General features: G+C 47.2%; 1 protein-coding gene across 12 annotated transcripts in view; it reads right to left on the bottom strand.

Moving 5' to 3' along the window:
- The window catches only part of SHOC1 (shortage in chiasmata 1), a 307702-nt gene that overhangs the window by 138973 nt on the left and 145257 nt on the right, over positions 1 to 23472 (bottom strand). For all 12 annotated transcript variants that reach the window (XM_075825602.1, XM_075825611.1, XM_075825607.1 and 9 more), the window contains 3 exons: positions 22872 to 22979; positions 18738 to 18916; positions 3644 to 3716 (listed from right to left, as the gene is read on the bottom strand). In XM_075825602.1, coding sequence (XP_075681717.1) covers positions 3644 to 3716; positions 18738 to 18916; positions 22872 to 22979 — 360 coding nt within the window. The remainder of the gene's footprint in view (positions 1 to 3643; positions 3717 to 18737; positions 18917 to 22871; positions 22980 to 23472) is intronic.

The raw sequence follows: 23472 nt of genomic DNA, 5'->3' as shown, positions 1-23472 counted from the left end.
GGTTGGGTCTCTCGAACGCCCTGAAAGACCTGCTAGTTAGCTATCCCTCTTCTGACTCCCTAGACCAGGTTATGGCTTTAGCGGTACGACTTGACCGACGTCTCAGGGAACGACAACGTGAACGTTTATGTGTTTTCTCCTCTGACTCCCCCATGATGCCTCCCGAGGTTCCGTTGCTTCGTTCTTCCACGGAAGACTCGGAGGTACCCATGCAACTCAGGGCCTCCGTGTCCCCCCAACAATGTAGAGAGTTCCGCAGGAAGAATGGTCTCTGCTTCTATTGTGGGGATGACAAGCATCAAGTGAACACCTGTCCTAGGCGTAAGAATAAGCAGCCGGAAAACTTCCGCGCCTAAGTGATCATCGGGGAGGTCACTTGGGCGCACAGGTATTTCCCGTAAATATGAAACGTAATAAAATCTTGCTTCCCTTTCAGGTCTCTTTTGGTGGTAGTTCTGCTACCGGCAGTGCCTTTGTGGATTCAGGGTCGTCTGCTAATATCATGTCTGTGGAATTTGCTATGTCTCTAGCTATGCCTTTGATTGATTTGCCTAAACCTGTCCCGGTAGTGGGTATCGACTCCACTCCTCTTGCTAATGGTTATTTTACACAGCATACCCCTGTTTTTGAACTCTTTGTTGGCTCCATGCATTTGGAGCAGTGCTCTGTACTGTTGATGCAGGGATTATCGTCCGATTTGGTTTTAGGCCTTCCCTGGTTGCAGTTGCATAATCCCACGTTTGACTGGAATACTGGGGACCTTACCAAGTGGGGTAATGAATCCTTGACGTCATGTTTTTCTGTTAATTCTATTTCTCCCCCTGAGGAGGTGAACACGCTACCTGAGTTTGTTCAGGACTTCGCTGATGTTTTCTCTAAGGAGGCCTCCGAAGTGTTACCTCCTCATAGAGAATACGATTGCGCTATCGATTTGGTACCAGGAGCTAAGCTCCCTAAGGGTAGGATATTTAATCTCTCTTGTCCCGAACGTGAAGCCATGAGAGAGTATATCCAGGAATGCCTGGCCAAGGGTTACATTCGCTCCTCTACTTCTCCGGTAGGTGCTGGCTTCTTCTTCGTAGGGAAGAAGGATGGTGGTCTTAGGCCATGCATTGACTACCGTAACTTGAATAAGGTCACTGTAAGGAACCAGTATCCCCTTCCTTTGATTCCTGATCTCTTTAATCAGGTTCAGGGGGCCCAATGGTTCTCTAAGTTTGATCTACGGGGGCGTATAACCTTATCCGCATCAAAGAGGGGGATGAGTGGAAGACTGCGTTTAACACGCCCGAAGGTCATTTAGAATACCTCGTCATGCCCTTTGGGTTGTATAATGCTCCCGCGGTCTTCCAGAATTTCATAAATGAGATTTTAAGAGATTACCTGGGGGTATTTCTTGTAGTGTACCTTGATGACATACTTGTGTTTTCCAAGGACTGGTCCTCCCACATTGAGCATGTCAGGAAAGTGCTCCAGGTCCTTCGGGAAAACAAACTGTTTGCGAAGACCGAAAAATGTGTGTTTAGGGTGCAGGAGATACCATTTTTGGGTCAAATCCTCACTCCTCATGAATTCCGCATGTTCCAGCCAAGGTCCAGGCTGTGGCGGAATGGGTCCAACCTGCCTCCCTGAAGGCGTTACAGTGCTTCTTGGGGTTCGCTAATTATTACAGGAGATTTATTGCTAACTTCTCGGTCATCGCTAAGCCTCTTACGGACCTCACTCGCAAGGGTGCTGATCTCCTCCACTGGCCTCCTGAGGCTGTCCAGGCTTTTGAGGCCCTTAAGAAGTGCTTTATTTCGGCTCCGGTGTTGGTTCAGCCCAACCAAATGGAGCCATTTATCGTGGAGGTTGACGCGTCCGAGGTGGGAGTGGGTGCTGTCTTGTCCCAGGGTACCAGGTCCCTCACCCATCTCCGTCCCTGTGCCTACTTCTCCAGGAAGTTTTCGCCCACTGAGAGTAACTATGATATTGGCAACCGCGAACTCTTAGTCATTAAATGGGCATTTGAAGAGTGGCGCCACTTCCTGGAGGGGGCTAGGCACCATCCTGAAACTAATGGCCAAACTGAGAGGACTAATCAGTCTCTAGAACAATATTTAAGGTGTTTTATCTCTGACTGTCAATATGATTGGGTCTCATTCATTCCCCTCGCCGAATTTTCCCTTAATAACCGGGTCAGTAACTCGTCAGGGGTCTCCCCCTTTTTCTGTAATTTTGGGTTTAATCCACGGTTCTCTTCCGTTTCACCTGGTAGTTCCAACAATCCCGAGGTAGAGGTCGTTCATCGAGAACTGTGCACAGTCTGGGCTCAGGTTCAGAAGAACCTAGAGGCGTCCCAGAGCATACAAAAAACTCAGGCAGATAGAAAACATTCTGCTAACCCCTTGTTTATGGTCGGGGATCTGGTGTGGCTATCGTCTAAAAATTTGCGCCTTAAGGTCCCGTCCAAGAAGTTTGCTCCCCGGTTTATAGGGCCGTACAAGGTCATTGAAGTCCTCAATCCTGTCTCCTTCCGACTGGAGTTGCCCCCATCTTTTCGAGTACACGACGTGTTCCATGCCTCCCTCCTTAAACGCTGCTCCCCGTCCTTGGCTCCCTCAAGGAAACCTCCGGTCCCTGTTCTCACCCCTGAGGGGGCAGAATTCGAGGTGGCCAAGATTCTGGACAGCAGGATGGTCCAAGGCTCCCTCCAGTACCTGGTCCATTGGAGAGGATACAGGCCTGAGGAGAGGACTTGGGTACCCGCTCGGGATGTTCACGCTGGGATATTGGTCAGGAGGTTTCACCTTCGTTTCCCCAGTAAACCAGGTCCACTTAGAAAGGGTCCGGTGGCCCCTCATAAAAAGGGGGGTACTGTAAAGGATCTGCCAGGCACAGCTTCGGGGTTAACGCCCATAGATAATCAGTCTGCACCTGCTTCTATGTCTGTGAGACTACTCCATCTTCCACCACTCAGGGTGGCAGGCTTAGGAGTGAGAGAACCGATCACAGCCTGGCCAGACGGAGCTAGCTCCCGCCCTCTGTCTATTTATACCTGCCTTTCCTGTTCCTCCTTTGCTTGTGATTCTTCTCTGCTGGTTTCCTGGCCCTGCTGCAGCTTCTGTACTATTTGACCCTGCTTCATATGACCCTGTCTTACTGACTACTCTTCTGCTCTGCGTTTGGTACCTCGTACACTCCTGGTTTGACCCTGGCTTTACTGACTACGCTCCTGCTCTGCGTTTGGTACCTCGTACACTCCTGGTTTGACTTGGCTCGTTCATTACTCTTGTTGCTCACGGTGTTGCCGTGGGCAACTGCCCCGTTTCCCTTTGTTCTGTGTTTCCTTGTCTGGTTGTCTGTCGTGCAATTACTGAGTGTAGGGACCGTCGCCCAGTTGTACCCCATAGCCTAGTGCGGGTCGGTGCAAGTAGGCAGGGACTGAGTGGCGGGTAGATTAGGGCTCACTTGTCTGTTTCCCTATCCCTGTCATTACAGAACTACTGGCACTCTGGGGGTTTCAAACACCTCACAAAGTAGCAACAGAAATTTGGGCACGACTCACTCCATAATTATGTGCTGCAGTCAGGAAGAGGTTATAAATATATTATTTTTAGGCTAACGATAAAAAGATGTTTGAATGATATTGTAGAATGTTTACCTTCAGTTCCAATATAGATATTATTTAGAGTTTCTTCTATGATCTTGGTATCCATTTGTGTTAGCATGAGTACCTGTCAAGATGAAGACAACAAGAAAGATAAAGATTTATGTGGAATTGTTAGTACAAAGGCGTAAGTTAAAGGGGTTTGCCCATCAGGCACATTTATGGCATATCCACAGGATATGCCATAAATGTCAGATAGATATGGGTCCCACCTTCGTGACCCGCACCTATCCCTAGAACGGGGCTCCCTATGTAACGGCTGCCGCGCCGTTCCCCGCGGCCTCTGCTCCGGTTCCGGCGCCCTCCATTACCAGCTGCTCATCCCGAACACCACTTCCCCGGTCCGGACACTCTGCTGGCCCTGGACGGCGTCATGTGACTGCATCCATTACCTCCCTCCGCGGCCGTCATCCTCGTTGTGTGGCTGCAGTCACTAGAAGGCGCGCGCGCTGACTCGTCCTGTCTTAAAGCGCCAGCACGCGCCTTAATTCCTAAGACTTCCTATTTTAGGTTCCTCCTCCCTTGCATCCCTGCTTGTTCAACCAAGTTCCCCGTGGGTTTCCCTGTGCCCTGGTTCCCTGTTTCCATCCCTTCTGCCTTTTGTCTGGATTTCCCGTTACTGACCTCTGCTTGAACTTGACTATCCTTGTCTGCCGCCTGCCTTGACCTATTGCTATCCATACCCGTTACGACGCCTGCCTTGACCTATTGCTGCCATACCCGTTACGACGCCTGCCTTGACCTATTGCTGCCATACCCGTTACGACGCCTGCCTTGACCTATTGCTACCATACCCGTTACGACGTCTGCTGCCTGTCCTGACTTCTGCCTATCCATCCGACCGCCTCTACCCGCTGTACGAAGCGATGCCTGGGTTCCAAGCACCATCTCCCAGACGACACCGATGATCCACGAACAAACCAGTGAGAAACGTTATAAGTTGAACAAGCCATGGATCCCCTTGACACAGCCCTGCCTGACACGGCAGATATGGCTCAGGAGCTTTCCAGACAACGAGTCCGCCAAGATCAGCTGTTTCAGCTACTGCAGAATGTGTCCACTCGTTTGAACGAACTAGCGCCTTCGGCGCCTCCGATACCACCACCACAGCAAGCTCCTGTCTACAGTCCAGGACTACATTTACCTACACCTGCCCTCTATGAGGGAGACCCCAAGACCTGCAGGGGATTTGTTAACCAATGCACCATCCACTTTGAAGTCATGGCACATCATTTTTTCCTCAGACCGGGCTAAGGTGGTCTACATCCTGTCCCTGCTGTCTGGTGAAGCGCTGGCTTGGGCATCGCCTTTGTGGGAGAGAAACGACTCCATCATGTACAACATTCAGAACTTTCTCTCCACGTTTAAAAGGGTGTTTGAAGAACTGTGTCGAGCCTGTTCTGCAGCTTCCTCTCTACTCAAGCTCCGGCAAGGAACCTCCACGGTAGGCCAATACGCCATTCAATTCCGCACCTTAGCTACTGAACTCCAGTGGAATAATGAGGCTTTGGTATCAACCTTCTGGGAGGGTCTGGCGGGCCGAATCAAGGATGAACTTGCTGGCCGAGACCTTCCACAGTTTTTGGACGACTTGAATACTCTAGCTAATCGTATTGATATACGTTTCCGTGAGAGACAACAAGAATCTGCTCGAGGAAATCGGACATCACGGTTGGCACCAACCTTCCAAAGACCTCTTCTGACCTCATCTTCCTACCGGTCGGACGAACCCATGCAGGTGGAGAGAACAAGACTCACGCCTAAGGAGCGCCAGAATAGACAGACGCAAGTTGAACTTATGTTTGTATTGTGGTGGAAAAACGAACTTCCTCAGAGACTGTCCAGTGAGGCCGGAAAACTCCAACGCCTAGGGCAAGTAGGAAAGGCTACCCTAGGTGGAATACCTTCCTCTCAGAAGATGACTATACCAGCGAAGCTGTCCTTTGCAGGATCCACTTTCTGCGTTCAAGCCTTCCTAGACTCTGGATCCGCTGGGAATTTTCTGTGCCAGTCCTTGGTAAACCGCTACCAAATCCCAGTGCAAGGACTAACCAAACCATTGTCCATTGCTTCTGTAGATGGGAGGCTTCTACAGGAAACTATCTATCTCGTCACCGAGCCCATTCTCCTGTTAACAGGGGCACTACACCAGGAACGTATCTTCTATGTGTTAAAGAACTCTCTGAACCCTTTGCTACTAGGTCTACCGTGGTTGCAGAAGCACTCCCCTGTTATCGACTGGACTGGAGGTCAAATTACACGCTGGAGTGACTTCTGTCATCAACATTGTCTACAATCTATTCGCCCACCCATGCCTCAGTCTAAAGAACCTAACTCAGCAGGACTTCCTACTCCATACAAAAGCTTCTCTGATGTTTTCTGTAAACAACAAGCTGAATCGCTGCCACCTCACAGGCCATACGACTTTGCCATTGACCTGGTCCTCAACGCTACGCCTCCCAGAGGTAGAGTCTACCCTTTGTCCTTGCCCGAGACTGAGGCCATGTCTCGGTATGTCCAAGAAAATCTGGAGAGAGGTTTCATCCATAAGTCCTCCTCTCCTGCTGGCGCAGGGTTTTTCTTTGTGGGAAAAAAAGACGGCTCCCTGCGTCCTTGTATTGATTACCGAGGATTGAATAATATCACGTTAAAGAACAGGTACCCGTTACCATTGATCTCAGAACTCTTTGACCGTCTACAGGGGGCGAAAATCTTCACCAAACCAGACCTTCGTGGAGCTTATAACCTCATTCGTATCCGCGAGGGAGACAAATGGAAAACCACCTTCAATACTCGTGATGGGCATTTTGAATACCTTGTCCTGCCCTCTGGACTTTGTAATGCTCCTGCGGTTTTCCAGGCATTTGTTAATGACATTTTTTGGGATCTGTTGTACAGCTGTGTGTGGTATACCTAGATGACATTTTAATCTTTTATCCCAATATTCGAACTCATCGTGTGCATGTGCGCCAAGTGTTACAGCGTCTGCGAGAGAACTCTCTGTTTGCCAAGCTAGAGAAATGCCTCTTCGAGAAAACCAGCCTGCCTTTCTTGGGGTATGTCATTTCCGACCAGGGACTTCAAATGGATCCAGCCAAGCTATCCTCAATTCTCAACTGGCCTCGGCCGCAAGGATTCAAAGCTGTCCAACGCCTGCTGGGATTCGCAAATTATTACCGCTAGTTTATTCCTCATTTCTCCTCTATGATAGCTCCTATTTCTGCTCTGACCAAAAAAGGGGTTAATGCTAAAGACTGGACCACGGAGGCCGAAGCCGCATTCCAAGCTCTTAAAGCTGCCTTCTCTTCTGCTTCAGTCCTACATAGACCGGATTCCACCAAACCCTTTGTTCTGGAGGTCGATGCTTCATCTGTGGGAGTCATAGCTATTCTTTCTCAAAAGACTTGTAGAGGGAGACTCGTGGCCTGCGTTTTTTTCTCCAAATCGTTCACATACGCTGAAAAAAAATATGGAATTGGAGATAAAGAACTTTTAGCTATTAAATTGGCCCTGGAGGAATGGAGACATTTGCTTAAGGGTGCACGGCACCCCATCATCATTTAAACAGATCATAAAAACCTCCTATACTTACAGACTGCTCAACGCCTAAACTCTCGCCAAGCTCGGTGGGCATTATTCTTCTCCAGATTCGATTTTCAGCTTCACTACAGACCCGCTGGAAAGAATACAGAGGCTGACGCCTTATCTCGCTGTTTTGACCCCACAGACCAAGAGCCCAGCCCAGTTTATTATAGATCCGAAACGTATTGTGATCGTTGCTCCAGCTGAAGTAGTACACATTCCACGAGGAAAGACCTACGTACCCCCTAAACAAAGGGATTGTGTTCTTTGTTGGGGCCATGCCTCCAGGGTTTCTGGGCACCCTGGCATCAAAAAGACTCTCAATTTGATTGGCCGTCAGTACTGGTGGCCTTCCATGTCCCAAGACACTAAAGACTTTGTTTCTGCCTGCTCCACTTGCTCTCAAAATAAAGTCTCCCATTCAAGACCTGCTGGCCTTTTGCACCCCCTGCCCCTGCCTGACTCTCCCTGGTCGCACATTGCCATGGACTTCATCACCGATCTGCCTAGTTCTGCTGGGTGTACCATGATCTGGGTTGTAGTGGATTGTTTTTCCAAGATGGCGCACTTCGTACCTCTCTCAGGCCTTCCGTCATCTTCCCGACTAGCAACGCTGTTTGTCAAGCACATCTTTCACCTGCATGGTCTTCCTAAGCATATTGTTTCTGACAGAGGAGTTCAGTTCACATCCAAGTTCTGGAGAGCCTTGTGCAAACTACTGGAGGTCAAACTAGACTTCTCTTCCGCGTACCATCCCCAATCCAATGGTCAAGTAGAGCGGATTAATCAAATACTTGAAGGTTTCCTCATGAATTTCACGTCTCCGCGACAAGAAGACTGGGCAGGTCTGCTTCCATGGGCCGAATTTGCCTACAATAACCATACAGGGGAATCTACCCACTCTTCTCCCTTCTTCTTGGTGTATGGCCAGCACCCAGGAATTCCTCTATCAGTCTCTGTGCCTTCTGAGGTTCCAGCTGCTAACACGGTCCACCGTGACTTTGTACGGATTTGGCAGACGGCCAAGGACTCCATCCACAAAGCCGTAGCTAGGTTTAAAAAAGACGCGGATAAAAGATGCAGGATACCGCCGCAGCTCCTTCCTGGGGATAAAGTCTGGCTGTCCACCCAGTACATACGTCTGAAGACCCCTTGTTACAAGCTAGTGCCTCGGTTTCTGGGTCCCTGTGAAATAACTAAACAAATTAATCCAGTAACTTTCATACTTCGCCTTCCTCAGTATCTGAAAATCTCTAATTCCTTCCATATTTCTCTGCTGAAACCCACTATACTCAACCGTTTTTCTAAGAAAATTCCTGTCCATCCTGCGCCAGCGGCTGATGCCGAATTTGAAATTCAAGAGATCCTGGATGTCAAACGATCACGGGGGAGATTATGGTACCTAGTGGACTGGAAAGATTATGGTCCTGAGGAGAGATCATGGGAGCCCGTGGAGAATATAAACGCCCCAGCTCTCATCAAGGACTTTGAGCGAAGGTTTCCAATCAAGCCTAAAAAGAGGGGGGGGGGGTACTGTAACGGCTGCCGCGCCGTTCCCCGCTGTCCCCACGGCCTCTGCTCCGGTTCCGGCGCCCTCCATTACCAGCTGCTCATCCCGAGCTCCACTTACCCAATCCGGAAGCTCTGCTGGCCCTGGACGACGTCAGGTGAGTGCATCCATTACCTCCCTCCGCGGCCGTCATCCTCGTTGTGCGGCTGCAGTCACTAGAGGGCGCGCTGACTCGTCCTGTCTTAAAGGGCCAGCGCGCACCTTAATTCCTAAGACTTCCTATTTTAGGTTCCTCCTCCCTTGCTTGTTCAATCAAGTTCCCCGTGAGTTTCCCTGTGCCCTGGTTCCGTTTCCGTCCCTTCTGCCTTTTGTCTGGATTTCCAGTTACTGACCTCTGCTTGAACTTGACTATCCTTGTCTGCCGCCTGCCTTGACCTATTGCTATCCATACCCGTTACGCCGCCTGCCTTGACCTATTGCTGCCATACCCGTTACGACGCCTGCCTTGACTTATTGCTGCCATACCCGTTACGTCTGCTGCCTGTCCTGACTTCTGCCTATCCATCCGACCGCCTCTACCTGCTGTGCCAAGCGTTGCCTGGGTTCCAAGCACCATCATCCAGATGACACCGAGGATCCACGAACAAACCGGTGAGAAACGTTATACCCTAAAACCCTGTTCTACCTTTCTCAGTTCTTGCTGCCTCCCAGGCCATTTCATAATTTCCAACCATGTAATCAGGAAAACAGCGTAGCTCGTGAGCTACGCTGTTTCCATAACTACCATTCACTTCTATTAGAGTTACGAAAACAGCGTAGCTCAGCAAGCTAAGCTGTTTTCGTAATTTCCGACCATGCAATCAGGAAGTGGCCCGAGAGGCAACTAGAACCGAGAAAGGTAGAACAGGGTATGGGGGGCCCCGTTCTAGAGATAGGTGCGCGTCCCAGAGGTGGAACCCGCATCTATCTGACATATATGGCATATCCTGTGGATATATCAAATGTCTTTGATGGGAAAACCCCTTTAATCAAACATACAAAAAATAAATTAAATTATAGAAAAAGCTTGTTTGCTATTGAAAAGCCATTACTTTTTCTTAATATTACAATTACTCAGACTATTACCTTGCAATGCTGTAAGTTTTTTTTAAATGTTTTATACCCAATAAATACAAATCACAAAACAGTAACGTTTATTTTCGATAAGAGTTTCATTACATAGCACAAGACTGCCCTCTACCTTCACTAAGCTGTGGTGCAGGTTTCCTGTGCTAGACTTATGCTTGTAATGAAAGTGTGGATACTTTCTTGAGATTTGGAAATTAATTGGGGGTGGATCTCTAAATGTATGTGTCTCATAAAACCGAAGTCTTTTACAGGAATTCACTTTACTGTGTAGGAGTCTATTTTTATAAAAGTAGGTATCTACAGATGTTATTTAACTCATCCTCTGATGACTTTACATAACACATTTGCTCAATACAGTATGTCAAATGTAAGTGTTTGTATAACAAAAAAAGTGAATATATGTATACTGTAGTGTACTTAAAGGTTTATATGATGCATACATATAACAATAGACTTTCTTTTAGGCATATGTTTGACTGGTTTATATTCGGATACTGATTTGTATATGTTTTTTTAGTACTGCTATGTTTTTGTTTTTTTTCACATACGTCAACCTGCTAAAGATAAAAATTTTATATAAACCTGATAGAAAGCTAAAAAAAAAAATCTTAATCCCTGTATAGTCTGATCTTGTAATTATGTATTACTCGCCTCCCTTTGTCACCTTATTTCTTGCTAAAATAATTCTGGACTCTGGAAAGGCAAATGTGGTAAAAAGCAGGTTAGTATTATTAACACACAGCATTGTATGTTTTCCTGAAAAGACTTCAAATTCAAATGGGGGTAGAGGCAGGGCCGACGTCAGCACCCGGGCAAGTGGCGGGGCCCACTATCCTTGGGGGGCCCACTCGGCCGCCTAGTGCTGTCGCTGTCGTCGTCACGGCATCACTGTCCATTTACGGACAGTGATGTCAGGAGGAGTCCCAAGCAGCGCGCTAGCGGCTCTGCTCCAGAACTCCGACTCTGGGGAAGCCCCTGACAGTGATGTCAGGGGCTTCCCCAGAGACAGAGTCCTGGAGCAGAGCCGCTTGTAGCGCTCTGCCTGGGACTCCTCTCCCTCTGACATCACTAGCGGCTCTGCTCCGGGACTCCGTCTCTGAGGAAGCCCCTGCATCACTGTCCATATATGGATAGTGTTGTCAGGAGCAGAGCAGTGTCACAGGAAGAGTGCTAGTAGCGCTCTGCCTGGGATTTTGGCTCTGGGGTTGCCCCTGATATCACTAGCCGTATATGGACAGTGATGTCAGGGGCTTCCCCAGAGCTGGAGTACCGGAGCAGAGCCTTTACTAGCCCTCTACCTGGGACTTCAGCTCTGCTCTGGACATCACTGTCCATAAATGGACAGTGATGTCAGGAGCAGAGCAGGAGTCCCAGGCAGAATGCTAGTAGTGCTCTGCCCGGGACTATGGCTCTGTGGTTGCCCCTGACAACACTGTCCATATATGGACAGTGACATCAGGGGTTTCTCCTGAAGCGGAATCCCCAGCCAGAGCGTTGGCAATGCTCTGCTGGCTGGGGATTCCACTCCTAGAGGGAACCCCAAAGGCGCTACCTACAGGGAGGGAGGCTGTGTGGCACTACCAGGGAGGGTGGCTGTGTGGCACTACCAGGGAGGGGGGCTGTGTGGCACTACCAGGGATCGGGGGGGCTGTGTGGCTCTAGCTGGGAGGAGGGGGCTGTGTAGAACTACCTGAGAAGAGGGTGTTGTGTAGAACTTCCTGGTAGGGGTGGCTGTGTGTGGCACTACCAGTGAGGGGGACTGTGTGGCACTACCTGGGAGGGGAGCTGTGTGGCACTATCTACAGAGGGCAGTAAATTTATGGGGGTACAAACTGGGGGCCTAACTTCTATATGGGGGCATTAACAGGGCCTAACGTGTATATGGGGTCACAAAGTGACGTTTTCTGCCATTTTACTGCCGTCATGAGTTCCCCCGCAAAGGGGCCTACTAAGTCTGTGTCGCACAAGGTCCCACATAAACCTGGAGCTGGCCCTGGGTAGAGGCGGACACTGAGAATAGAGGGTCTGGAAAAGTATATGGGCCCCTTGTTTTCCAACCGGGTCTAAAAAGCAGAGGTCTATTTTGCTGTTTTCAAGTCTTTTTTAACTGACTGTCCCTGTGCCTGCAGTGCGAATATGGAGATAACACTGCAGAGCCTTTATTTTGTAGGGCACATTTTACTTTTATATGGCTATATTTGTGGTCCGTTATATTTTTATATATCCTGTCAAAGGAAGGATGGTTTTCTTTTTCTCAAATCAATGATTTTCCTACCTACCCCTGGGGTTCCACTCCACTCCCATGGGTTACATTTTTGGAAATCAATATACAGATGTAAAGCTCTGCTCACATAGGCGTTCAGAGCCTCCATCAGGGGTTCCGTCACTTTTTACAGCAAGATTAGAGCAGCATGCAGCGCTATTCTTGCCGTCATAGTGATGTAAACCTCGACGGAACCCTGAAAGAACCTATTAAAAGTCAATGGGTTCCGTCTCTAACTGTTTGACGACGGATCCAGCACAGCGCCATGGCTTGTGCTATAAGCAGAAGTTATGATGCCAGTGTAAACATAGCCTAAAATAAAGAGAAAAAACAGTGTGTTCACATCTGCGTTGGAGGAAGCCTTCCCTGCGTTAGGAGCTTCCGACACAGATTCTGTAATGACAGGGATAGGGAAATAGACAAGTGGGCCCTAAACTACCCGCCACTCAGTCCCTGCCTACTTGCAACGACCCGCCCTAGGCGACGGGGTACAACTGGGCGACGGTCCCTACACTCAATAAGTGCACGACAGACAACCAGACAAGGAAACACAGAACAAAGGGAAACGGGGCAGTTGCCCACGGCAACACCGTGAGCAACAAGAGTAGTAAACGAGCCAAGTCAAACCAGGAGAGTACGAGGTGCCAAACGCAGAGCAGGAGAGTAGTGAACAAGCCGAGTCAAACCAGGAGTGTACGAGGTACCAAATGCAGAGCAGAAGAGTAATCAGTAAGCCAGGGTCAATACTAAGCAGGGACAAGTAGTTCAAGAAGCTGCAGCAGGGACAAGTAGTTCAAGAAGCTGCAGCAGGGCCAGGAAACCAACAGAGAAGAATCACAAGCAAGGAGGAACAGGAAAGGCAGGTATAAATAGACAGAGGGCGGGAGCTAGCTCCGTCTGGCCAGGCTATGATAGGCTCTCCCACTCCTAAGCCTGCCATCCTGAGTGGTGGAAGATGGAGTCAGTCTCACAGACATAGAAGCAGGTGCAGAATGATTACCTATGGGCGTGGATACAGAAGCTGTGCCTGGCAGATCCTTAACAGTACCCCCCCTTTTATGAGGGGCCACCGGACCCTTTCTAGATGGACCTGGTTTATTGGGGAAACGAAGGTGGAACCTCCTGACCAATACCCCAGCGTGAACATCCCGGGCGGGTACCCAAGTCCTCTCCTCAGGCCCGTATCCTCTCCAATGGACTAGGTACTGGAGGGAGCCTTGGACCATCTTGCTGTCCACAATCCTGGCCACCTCGAATTCTACCCCCTCAGGGGTGAGAACGGGCACAGAAGGTTTCGTCGAGGTAGCCAAGGACGGGGAGCAGCGTTTAAGGAGGGAGGCATGAAACACGTCGTGTACTCGAAAAGATGGGGGCAACTCCAGTCGGAAGGAGACAGGATTGAGGACTTCAATGACATTGTACGGCCCTATAAACCGGGGAGCAAACTTCTTGGACGGGACTTTAAGGCGCAAGTTCTTTGACGATAGCCACACCAGATCCCCGACCATAAACAAGGGGTTAGCAGAACGTTTTGTATCTGCGTGAGTTTTATGTATGCTCTGGGACGCCTCTAGGTTCTTCTGAACCTGGGCCCAGACTGTGCACAGTTCCAGATGAACGACCTCTACCTCGGGATTGTTGGAACTACCAGGTGAAACGGAGGAGAATCGTGGATTAAACCCAAAATTACAGAAAAAGGGGGAGACCCCTGACGAGTTACTGACCCGGTTATTAAGGGAAAATTCGGCGAGGGGAATGAATGAGACCCAATCATATAGACAGTCAGAGATAAAACACCTTAAATATTGTTCTAGAGACTGATTAGTCCTCTCGGTTTGGCCATTAGTTTCAGGATGGAAGGCAGAGGAGAAGGACAGATCAATCTCCAACTTTTTACAGAAGGCTCTCCAAAACAAAGAAACAAATTGTACCCCTCTGTCAGAAACAATATTGACAGGGAGCCCATGGAGACGCAGGATGTGTTTGACAAACAAGGTAGCTAACGTCTTAGCATTGGGTAGTTTTTTGAGGGGCACAAAGTGGCACATCTTACTGAAGCGGTCTACTACAACCCACACCACCGACTTGCCTTGAGATGGAGGCAAATCGGTGATAAAATCCATGGAGATATGGGTCTCTGGGGAATGGGCAAAGAACGTAGTAAGCCCGCTGGTCGGGACCTGGGAGTCTTGGACCTAGCACAAACCTCACAAGCGGTGACGTAGGCCTTAACGTCTTTAGGCAACCCAGGCCACCAATAGTTTCTGGCAATGAGGTGCTTGGTACCCAGGATGCCTGGATGACCAGATAGTGCGGAGTCATGATTTTCCCTAAGTACCCTTAGCCGGAATTGCAGGGGAACAAACAGCTTGTTCTCAGGAAGGTTCCCGGGAGCTGAACCTTGATCAGCAGCAATTTCAGAGCCTAAATCAGAATCAATAGAGGATATGATTATACCGGGAGGCAAAATACAAGCAGGATCTTCCTCCGAAGGAGGGCTGGCCATGAAGCTACGCGACAGTGCATCAGCCTTAATATTTTTAGACCCAGCCCTATAGGTAACCAAAAAATTGAATCTGGTAAAAAAATAACGCCCATCGAGCTTGTCTCGGGTTTAGCCTCCGGGCCGATTCTAGGAAAACCAGATTCTTGTGGTCGGTAAGGACCGTTACCTGGTGCCTAGCCCCCTCCAGGAAGTGGTGCCACTCTTCAAATGCCCATTTAATGGCTAAGAGTTCGCGGTTGCCAATATCATAGTTACTCTCAGTGGGCGAAAACTTCCTGGAGAAGTAGGCACAGGGACGGAGATGGGTGAGGGACCTGGTACCCTGGGACAAGACAGCCCCCACTCCCACCTCGGACGCGTCAACCTCCACGATAAATGGCTCCATTTGGTTGGGCAGAACCAACACCGGGGCCGAGATAAAGCACTTCTTAAGGACCTCAAAAGCCTGGACAGCCTCAGGAGGCCAGCGGAGGAGATCAGCACCCTTGCGAGTGAGGTCCGTAAGAGGCTTAGCGATGACCGAGAAGTTAGCAATAAATCTCCTGTAATAATTAGCGAACCCCAAGAAGCACTGTAACGCCTTCAGGGAGACAGGTTGGACCCATTCCGCCACAGCCTGGACCTTGGCGGGGTCAATGCGGAATTCATGAGGAGTGAGGATTTGACCCAAAAATGGTATCTCCTGCACCCCAAACACACATTTTTCGGTCTTCGCAAACAGTTTGTTTTCCCGAAGGACCTGGAGCACCTTCCTGACATGCTCAATGTGGGAGGACCAGTCCTTGGAAAACACAAGTATGTCATCAAGGTACACTACAAGAAATACCCCCAGGTAATCTCTTAAAATCTCATTTATGAAATTCTGGAAGACCGCGGAAGCATTACACAACCCAAAGGGCATGACGAGGTATTCGAAATGACCTTCGGGCATGTTAAACGCAGTCTTCCACTCATCCCCCTCTTTGATGCGGATAAGGTTATACACCCCCCGTAGATCAAACTTAGAGAACCATTGGGCCCCCTGAACCTGATTAAAGAGATCAGGAATCAAAGGAAGGGGATACTGGTTCCTTACAGTGACCTTATTCAAGTTACGGTAGTCAATGCATGGCCTAAGACCACCATCCTTCTTCCCTACGAAGAAGAAGCCAGCACCTACCGGAGAAGTAGAGGGGCAAATGTAACCCTTGGCCAGGCATTCCTGGATATACTCTCTCATGGCTTCACGTTCGGGACAAGAGAGATTAAATATCCTACCCTTAGGGAGCTTAGCTCCTGGTACCAAATCGATAGCGCAATCGTATTCTCTATGAGGAGGCAACACTTCGGAGGCCTCCTTAGAGAAAACATCAGCGAAGTCCTGAACAAACTCAGGTAGCGTGTTCACCTCCTCAGGGGGAGAAATAGAATTAACAGAAAAACATGACGTCAAGCATTCATTACCCCATTTGGTAAACTCCCCAGTATTACAGTCAAACGTGAGATTATGCAACTGCAACCAGGGAAGGCCTAAAACCAAATCGGACGATAATCCCTGCATCAACAGTACAGAGCACTGCTCCAAATGCATGGAGCCAACAAGGAGTTCAAAAACAGGGGTATGCTGTGTAAAATAACCATTAGCAAGAGGAGTGGAGTCGATACCCACTACCGGGACAGGTTTAGGCAAATCAATCAAAGGCATAGCTAGAGACATAGCAAATTCCACAGACATGATATTAGCAGACGACCCTGAATCCATGAAGGCACTGCCGGTAGCAGGCCTACCACCAAAAGAGACCTGAAAGGGAAGCAAGATTTTATTACGTTTCATATTTACGGGAAATACCTGTGCGCCCAAGTGACCTCCCCGATGATCACTTAGGCGCGGAAGTTTTCCGGCTGCTTATTCTTACGCCTAGGACAGGTGTTCACTTGATGCTTGTCATCCCCACAATAGAAGCAGAGACCATTCTTCCTGCGGAACTCTCTACGTTGTTGGGGGGACACGGAGGCCCCGAGTTGCATAGGTACCTCCGAGTCTTCCGTGGAAGAACGAAGCAACGGAACCTCGGGAGGCATCATGGGGGAGTCAGAGGAGAAAACACAAAAACGTTCAAGTTGTCGTTCCCTGAGACGTCGGTCAAGTCGTACCGCTAAAGCCATAACCTGGTCAAGGGAGTCAGAAGAGGGATAGCTAACTAGCAGGTCTTTCAGGGCGTTCGACAGACCCAACCTAAACTGGCACCTTAAGGCAGGGTCATTCCACCGAGAAGCTACGCACCACTTCCTAAAGTCAGAGCAATACTCCTCAACAGGTCTCTTACCCTGACGTAAAGTCACCAGCTGACTCTCGGCAAAGGCAGTCCTGTCAGTCTCGTCATAAATGAGTCCGAGAGCAGAAAAGAAAAGATCAACGGAGGAAAGTTCAGGGGCGTCAGGAGCCAAGGAGAAGGCCCATTCTTGGGGCCCTTCCTGGAGCCGGGACATAATTATACCCACCCGCTGGCTCTCAGAACCTGAGGAGTGGGGCTTTAAACGAAAATAGAGCCTACAACTCTCCCGAAAGGAGAGAAAAGTCTTCCAGTCCCCTGAGAACCGGTCAGGCAACTTGAGGTGGGGTTCAAGAGGTGAGGGGCACTACCATGGTAGCATCAGGCTGGTTGACCCTCTGAGCCAGGGCCTGGACCTGTAGGGAGAGACCCTGCATTTGCTGAACCAGGGTCTCAAGGGGGTCCATAGTGGTGTGAAGGACCAGGGTAGAGTAGGTATATGGGCTTGTGATTATGTAATGACAGGGATAGGGAAACAGACAAGTGCGCCCTAAACTACCCGCCACTCAGTCCCTGCCTACTTGCAACGACCCGCCCTAGGCGACGGGGTACAACTGGGCGACGGTCCCTACACTCAATAAGTGCACGACAGACAACCAGACAAGGAAACACAGAACAAAGGGAAACAGGGCAGTTGCCCACGGCAACACCGTGAGCAACAAGAGTAGTAAACGAGCAGAGTCAAACCAGGAGAGTACGAGGTGCCAAACGCAGAGCAGGAGAGTAGTGAACAAGCCGAGTCAAACCAGGAGTGTACGAGGTACCAAACGCAGAGCAGAAGAGTAGTCAGTAAGCCAGGGTCAATACTAAGCAGGGACAAGTAGTTCAAGAAGCTGCAGCAGGGCCAGGAAACCAAGAGAGAAGAATCACAAGCAAGGAGGAACAGGAAAGGCAGGTATAAATAGACAGAGGGCGGGAGCTAGCTCCGTCTGGCCAGGCTGCGATAGGCTCTCCCACTCCTAAGCCTGCCATCCTGAGTGATGGAAGATGGAGTCAGTCTCACAGACATAGAAGCAGGTGCAGACTGATTACCTATGGGCGTGGATACAGAAGCTGTGCCTGGCAGATCCTTAACAGATTCTGCCAAAAATTCCCGGGGCAAAAGAGAGCAGCATGCAGTGCTATTTTGTCCACTAAAATGACGGACACTATGACGGAAACCTGATTGTCCCCATTATAGCAACGGGTTCTGTCAGGGGCAGTTGGTGTCATGCGATGGGTCCATCACTGCCGTCATTTTTGTTGTTCTACTCCTATGACGGAACAGAATAACGAAAATGAAGTACGTAGAGGTAAACAGAGCCTAAGTCAGGAAAATATATTTGCTGGTTCATGTTCACTCCCTGTCAGTTCAACAAAAGTTTTGCACAAATCAGTTCATATGAATCAGTTCCCACTAATAAGAAAAAAGAAGCCTGGCTGGATGGCAATGATGGACCCAGATCTTTTGATATTGATGGAAACAGCTGTTGCAAACAAGTGTTGCATGGAACAGTTCTCTGTAAGACTGTTTTGTTTCAAAAAAGTTCCTAGTAAAATCAATAAGAACCTTTTACAGGTCAGTTTTCCACCAACTTTTAGACCACAAAAGATGGAGGGAAACGACTATCAGACCGCAGAGGTGTGAACTGGCCCTAAGAGAAATGTGGGCATGCAAGTTATATTTGTTTTTAATTTTTTTCTTGTGGTGCTTAGTTGAGGATTAAGAAGGCTTTAATATAACAGAGTCAAAAGTAAGATAAGAAATTTATGTGGAAATTCCCAGTCCTAATGTGCAAAGGATTTACTTTAAAGCGTTCATATTCCACATTTGCTTTCTCTATCCACTCTAAAAATGCCGTGATTTTTGGATTTAGTTCTTCTGTTTTATCTCTGACAAACTGAACGATCCTCAGCTTTCTCCAGATGTCATCTAAATAGGATCCAAGAACACTCTTGTATTCCTGCTTTGCTTTACACAAGTATTCTATAAAGAAACAGAATTGTAAAATAAACTGTCATCCGAAGAAGTGAAATGATTACAATACTGTCTGAAATATAGCTCATCTTGTGATATTATAAACTGCAGTACAATGTGAAGAGGCCTATGGCGCCTGTCTTATAGATAACTCTTAAAAATAGAAACAGGCCTGTGGCTGGAGTGTAACTATCACAGTATAATCTTATTTCCCTGTTTCAGATTTACTAAAACACCGGAGGTTTATAAGAGCTGCGTGTTAGTTCCACTGATCCATTCTTAAAGTAAATACAAGCTTGTCTTGAAACACAAGCTTGTCTGAATGCAATCTCATGCTGTCACAGAAAAGCTGCTAGACCGCAGACATGGTGGGCATGGGTTTATGCTCCACATTCTCCTTACAGCAATTGTATGTTATGATATAACATAAACTTATTGCACATGATGTATAGGGCTTTGTCTTGTATGGCATGCCATAGTTCTGTTGTAGATATGGTCCTGTTAATGTCACTATTATTGAACTTGATTGTGTATGATATAAAAAACACAAATGTATGGTTGAAACATAAAACAGACTTTTGTTGCTGTTTATGCTTTTTTCACTCTACAACGTGTACAAAAATTGAGCGCTATAGGAATGATACCACTAGATGGTGCATTTCTTTTACATATTTTGAAAAGTAGTAGGCTAAAAATCATGCATGTCTGCAGCATATACTTTCATTAGCTTAGAAAGAAAAATGTCTATAGGTTTAATTCAAAAGTTCAAGTTTCTGAAATATAAGGGGTTGTCCACTTCTAGCATATGTCATAAAATTACAAAACGTCTTCATAAGTTGTGCTTCCCCGCTTGATCTGTAACATTTGCTGCAGTCAGGAGGAGCACAAGTAAACATTTGTCACACAGTGATAGAGGCGGCGGTCACGTGATGTATCGTGTCACCGCTGCTTTTATTAACTGTGCCGCAATTGTTTACATGCTCCCCTGTCCTGCAGCGCATGTTACAGATCAGGTTGGGGAAACACATCTTATTTGGACAACTCTTTTACCAGTTTTTTTTAATGCCACGTATGTTTAGAAAATGGCCAAGCCATTTAAAGGACTAAACAAGATCCAATTTATATGTTGGAATGGTATAAAAGTTTTTGAAATTAATGCAGCCTATTACAATTCTTAATGGGACTTAAAGAGGCTCTGTCACCAGATTTTGCAACCCCTATCTGCTATTGCAGCAGATAGGCGCTGCAATGTAGATTACAGTAACGTTTTTATTTTTAAAAAACGAGCATTTTTGGCCAAGTTATGACCATTTTTGTAGTTATGCAAATGAGGCTTGCAAAAGTCCAAGTGGGTGTGTTTAAAAGTAAAAGTCCAAGTGGGCGTGTATTATGTGCGTACATCGGGGCGTTTTTAATACTTTTACTAGCTGGGCGCTCTGAAGAGAAGTATCATCCACTTCTCTTCAGAACGCCCAGCTTCTGCCAGATCACGCTGTGACGTCACTCACAGGTCCTGCATCGTGTCGGCCACATCGGCACCAGAGGCTACAGTTGATTCTGCAGCAGCATCAGCGTTTGCAGGTAAGTCGATCTTACCTGCAAACGCTGATGCTGCTGCAGAATCAACTGTAGCCTCTGGTGCCGATGTGGCCGACACGATGCAGGACCTGTGAGTGACGTCACAGATCTGCACTGTCAGAAGCTGGGCGTTCTGAAGAGAAGTGGATGATACTTCTCATCAGAGCGCCCAGCTAGTAAAAGTATTAATAACGCCCCGATGTACGCACATAATACACGCCCACTTGTACTTTTACTTTTAAACACACCCACTTGGACTTTTGCAAGCCTCATTTGCATAACTACCAAAATGGTCATAACTTGGCCAAAAATGCTCGTTTTTTAAAAATACAAAACGTTACTGTAATCTACATTGCAGCGCCTATCTGCTGCAATAGCAGATAGGGGCTGCAAAATCTGGTGACAGAGCCTCTTTAATACAATTTTGCTACAATGGGTTTTCTGGCATAAATACACAGAAAAAATTTGACGTTCAGATCAAATGGCATTAGTGCTAAGTGTGACTCATTTATAAAAATGTTTATTTTTTCCTATGGCACACCCTGTTGGTGAATCTGGAGAATTCTGCAATGGAGAAGAGACAAATAAATCTTCCCAGCGTATATTACAAACCTCGAGTACATCTAGTGCTCTGGTATGAGTTTTATTGATATAAAACTTTACAATTCTGTAAAAGGTATTGTAGGAGATTACAAAAGCAACACTTGAATGAGCTACAGTACCAGTCCCAACCATGAACAAGAGTGGCACTATCTCTAGAAAAAAGGCAGATGCTTTTTTCTAATCTCATACTAGAGCTCTGAGCAATGCTACAAGTAGATGGCCACATGGGACTCAAGAGCGAAAGAATTAATGTCAAAGTAAAAACAAATCTACATTTATTACAGTTATTAACCTCTTAAAGACCATGTACTTTTACAGCTTAACACAAGCACTTACTTCATGCATATGCATTCACTAGTGACCATGTCGGCACAGCACTATGCCCGCAAGATCACCTGTGGAAATGCGGCTTTTAATGAATATTATCAATAAAAGCCGCATTATCTACTATTTTCCCCTAAAAGTATTGCATTGCTTCTAGGCAAGAATATCTCTGTAATAAGACGCCATATGGTGGCCCACGAAATTCCTATGTCTCTGTACTATGGAGCGGCAGGGACTCCGTGTGCCTCTATACCTCTCCATGCACACTGCTCTGTCGTATGCGGAGGGCTTACATTGATTTTTCATTACAGATGGGGCTTTCTTATGTTGGGTGATAGTTTGCTATCATATTGGAAAATTATTGCTTTTCCAAATTGTAGATGTAGTATTTTCACGGTGTATATTTATGCCATTTTACTGAGACTTCACCGATCATTATAATAAAGGGTTACCAATGGACTTTAATGGGTCAACCAAGCCAGGCGTATCACATGAGAGTCAAATGGAAATAGATAAAATGACATGGTCCATTCGTTTTAGCGATAGGTGGTCAGACCCCAACTGATCATACATTTATGTATGCAATATGCCATTAATGTATATTGAGGGAAAACGTCTTTCCTACAGTTATGATCATCAACTCGACTCAGTTTCTTATTAAAATGGGATATATCACTACATGCTTAGGCAGATATACTACTTGGAGCTTGAAAACTCTGGGTGACAATCTATGTGGGATTTCTACTGACGCCCATATTGGTTGTCACTCTGCTTTCCCAAAAAAAGAAAAAGTTATATTTAACAACTTGACACAAGAGGGATACTTATTTTAATTTTCATAGAAAGTGCACTTTCACTGGAATAGCTCACACTTAATATTCTTCTTACATAGAGAACTAACCATGTTCATACGTGGCGGAATTGCTGTGGAATTCTGCTGCCGACAGTCCGCACTGGAAATCCGCAGCAGACAGTCTGTCCATTGGTTTCCACACCTTTTTAGTTATTGTCATGCAGACGTTGCGGACAACTCCGCTGCGGACCATAGGCTACGAGGCGGAATTTGGTGTCTGTAGCATACACTGGCTGTTGCGTACTTGCTGCGTACTTGTGGCATAATTTCTCCATTGACTTCAATGAAGTTGCAAAATTACGCAATGAAATCCGCAGATGTAATGTGTGTTGCGTTGCGGATTGCTCTCGCGAACAGGATATTTCATCATTCTGGCTGGACCTATGTGTTTCGAGGTCTATAGCCAGACTGAGATGGAATGTTTTAAAAGAGAGCAAGATGTACTCTTCAACGACTAATCAGCAGCAATTTACTTCACATTTTAGGCAAAGGCGCAACGGAATCTGCAACGCAGATTGTGTGCGGCATTGATGCGGACAGTGTCTGCAGAATTCCGCCATGTCTGAACATGCCCTAATAATTCTAATGAAATTCTATCTCAGAGACCTAGAGTTGCATCCAAGGAACACATCAAAGCAAGGTCTCTGAGTGTCACCAGAATGTGCAGAAGGGCGGCATTCTTGAATATTATTATGTCCTTCTCACTTTTATTTCCTAATGAATGGAGAAAAAAAAAGATAAATGTTATTCATAGCATTGTTTTCAATTTACATGAACAAAGAAATACATAGGATACAAGATCATGATTCTGTGATTAAATAACCATGTCACATTATTATGTGAAGATTGTAGGCCCAGAAGACGTTTTTTTTCTTAATGAATGTGCCACATTTACAAAATGCATGAATCACGGTCTACAGGATTCTCTGGCACCTCAGTCTGCGTTTTACTTATTTGAGACCAGTTGGACCAAGTCTCCCCAATGTGTCCTGTTTTCCCATGTACCTGACTTAACGTAATGTGATAACTCCTTTAGCATAGCCTCGTAACTCTAGTGTGGCAAGCCCTCTTGACATAAACTATTTACTTAAATACTCACTTCTGCATTTGGCTCGTACTCATGTTATGCTTTGTAGGATTTTTTTGTGGTCCTGGGCTCTCCGCTATATCCCCCAAATACCTGCCCTTCGCTGGACTGGCATAGGAG

Source organism: Rhinoderma darwinii, chromosome 1 (genome assembly GCF_050947455.1).
Source record: "Rhinoderma darwinii isolate aRhiDar2 chromosome 1, aRhiDar2.hap1, whole genome shotgun sequence".
Lineage (NCBI taxonomy): Eukaryota > Metazoa > Chordata > Amphibia > Anura > Rhinodermatidae > Rhinoderma > Rhinoderma darwinii.
The sequence above is the reverse complement of the archived record's forward strand: the minus strand, read 5'-3'. Positions and strand labels throughout refer to the sequence as shown.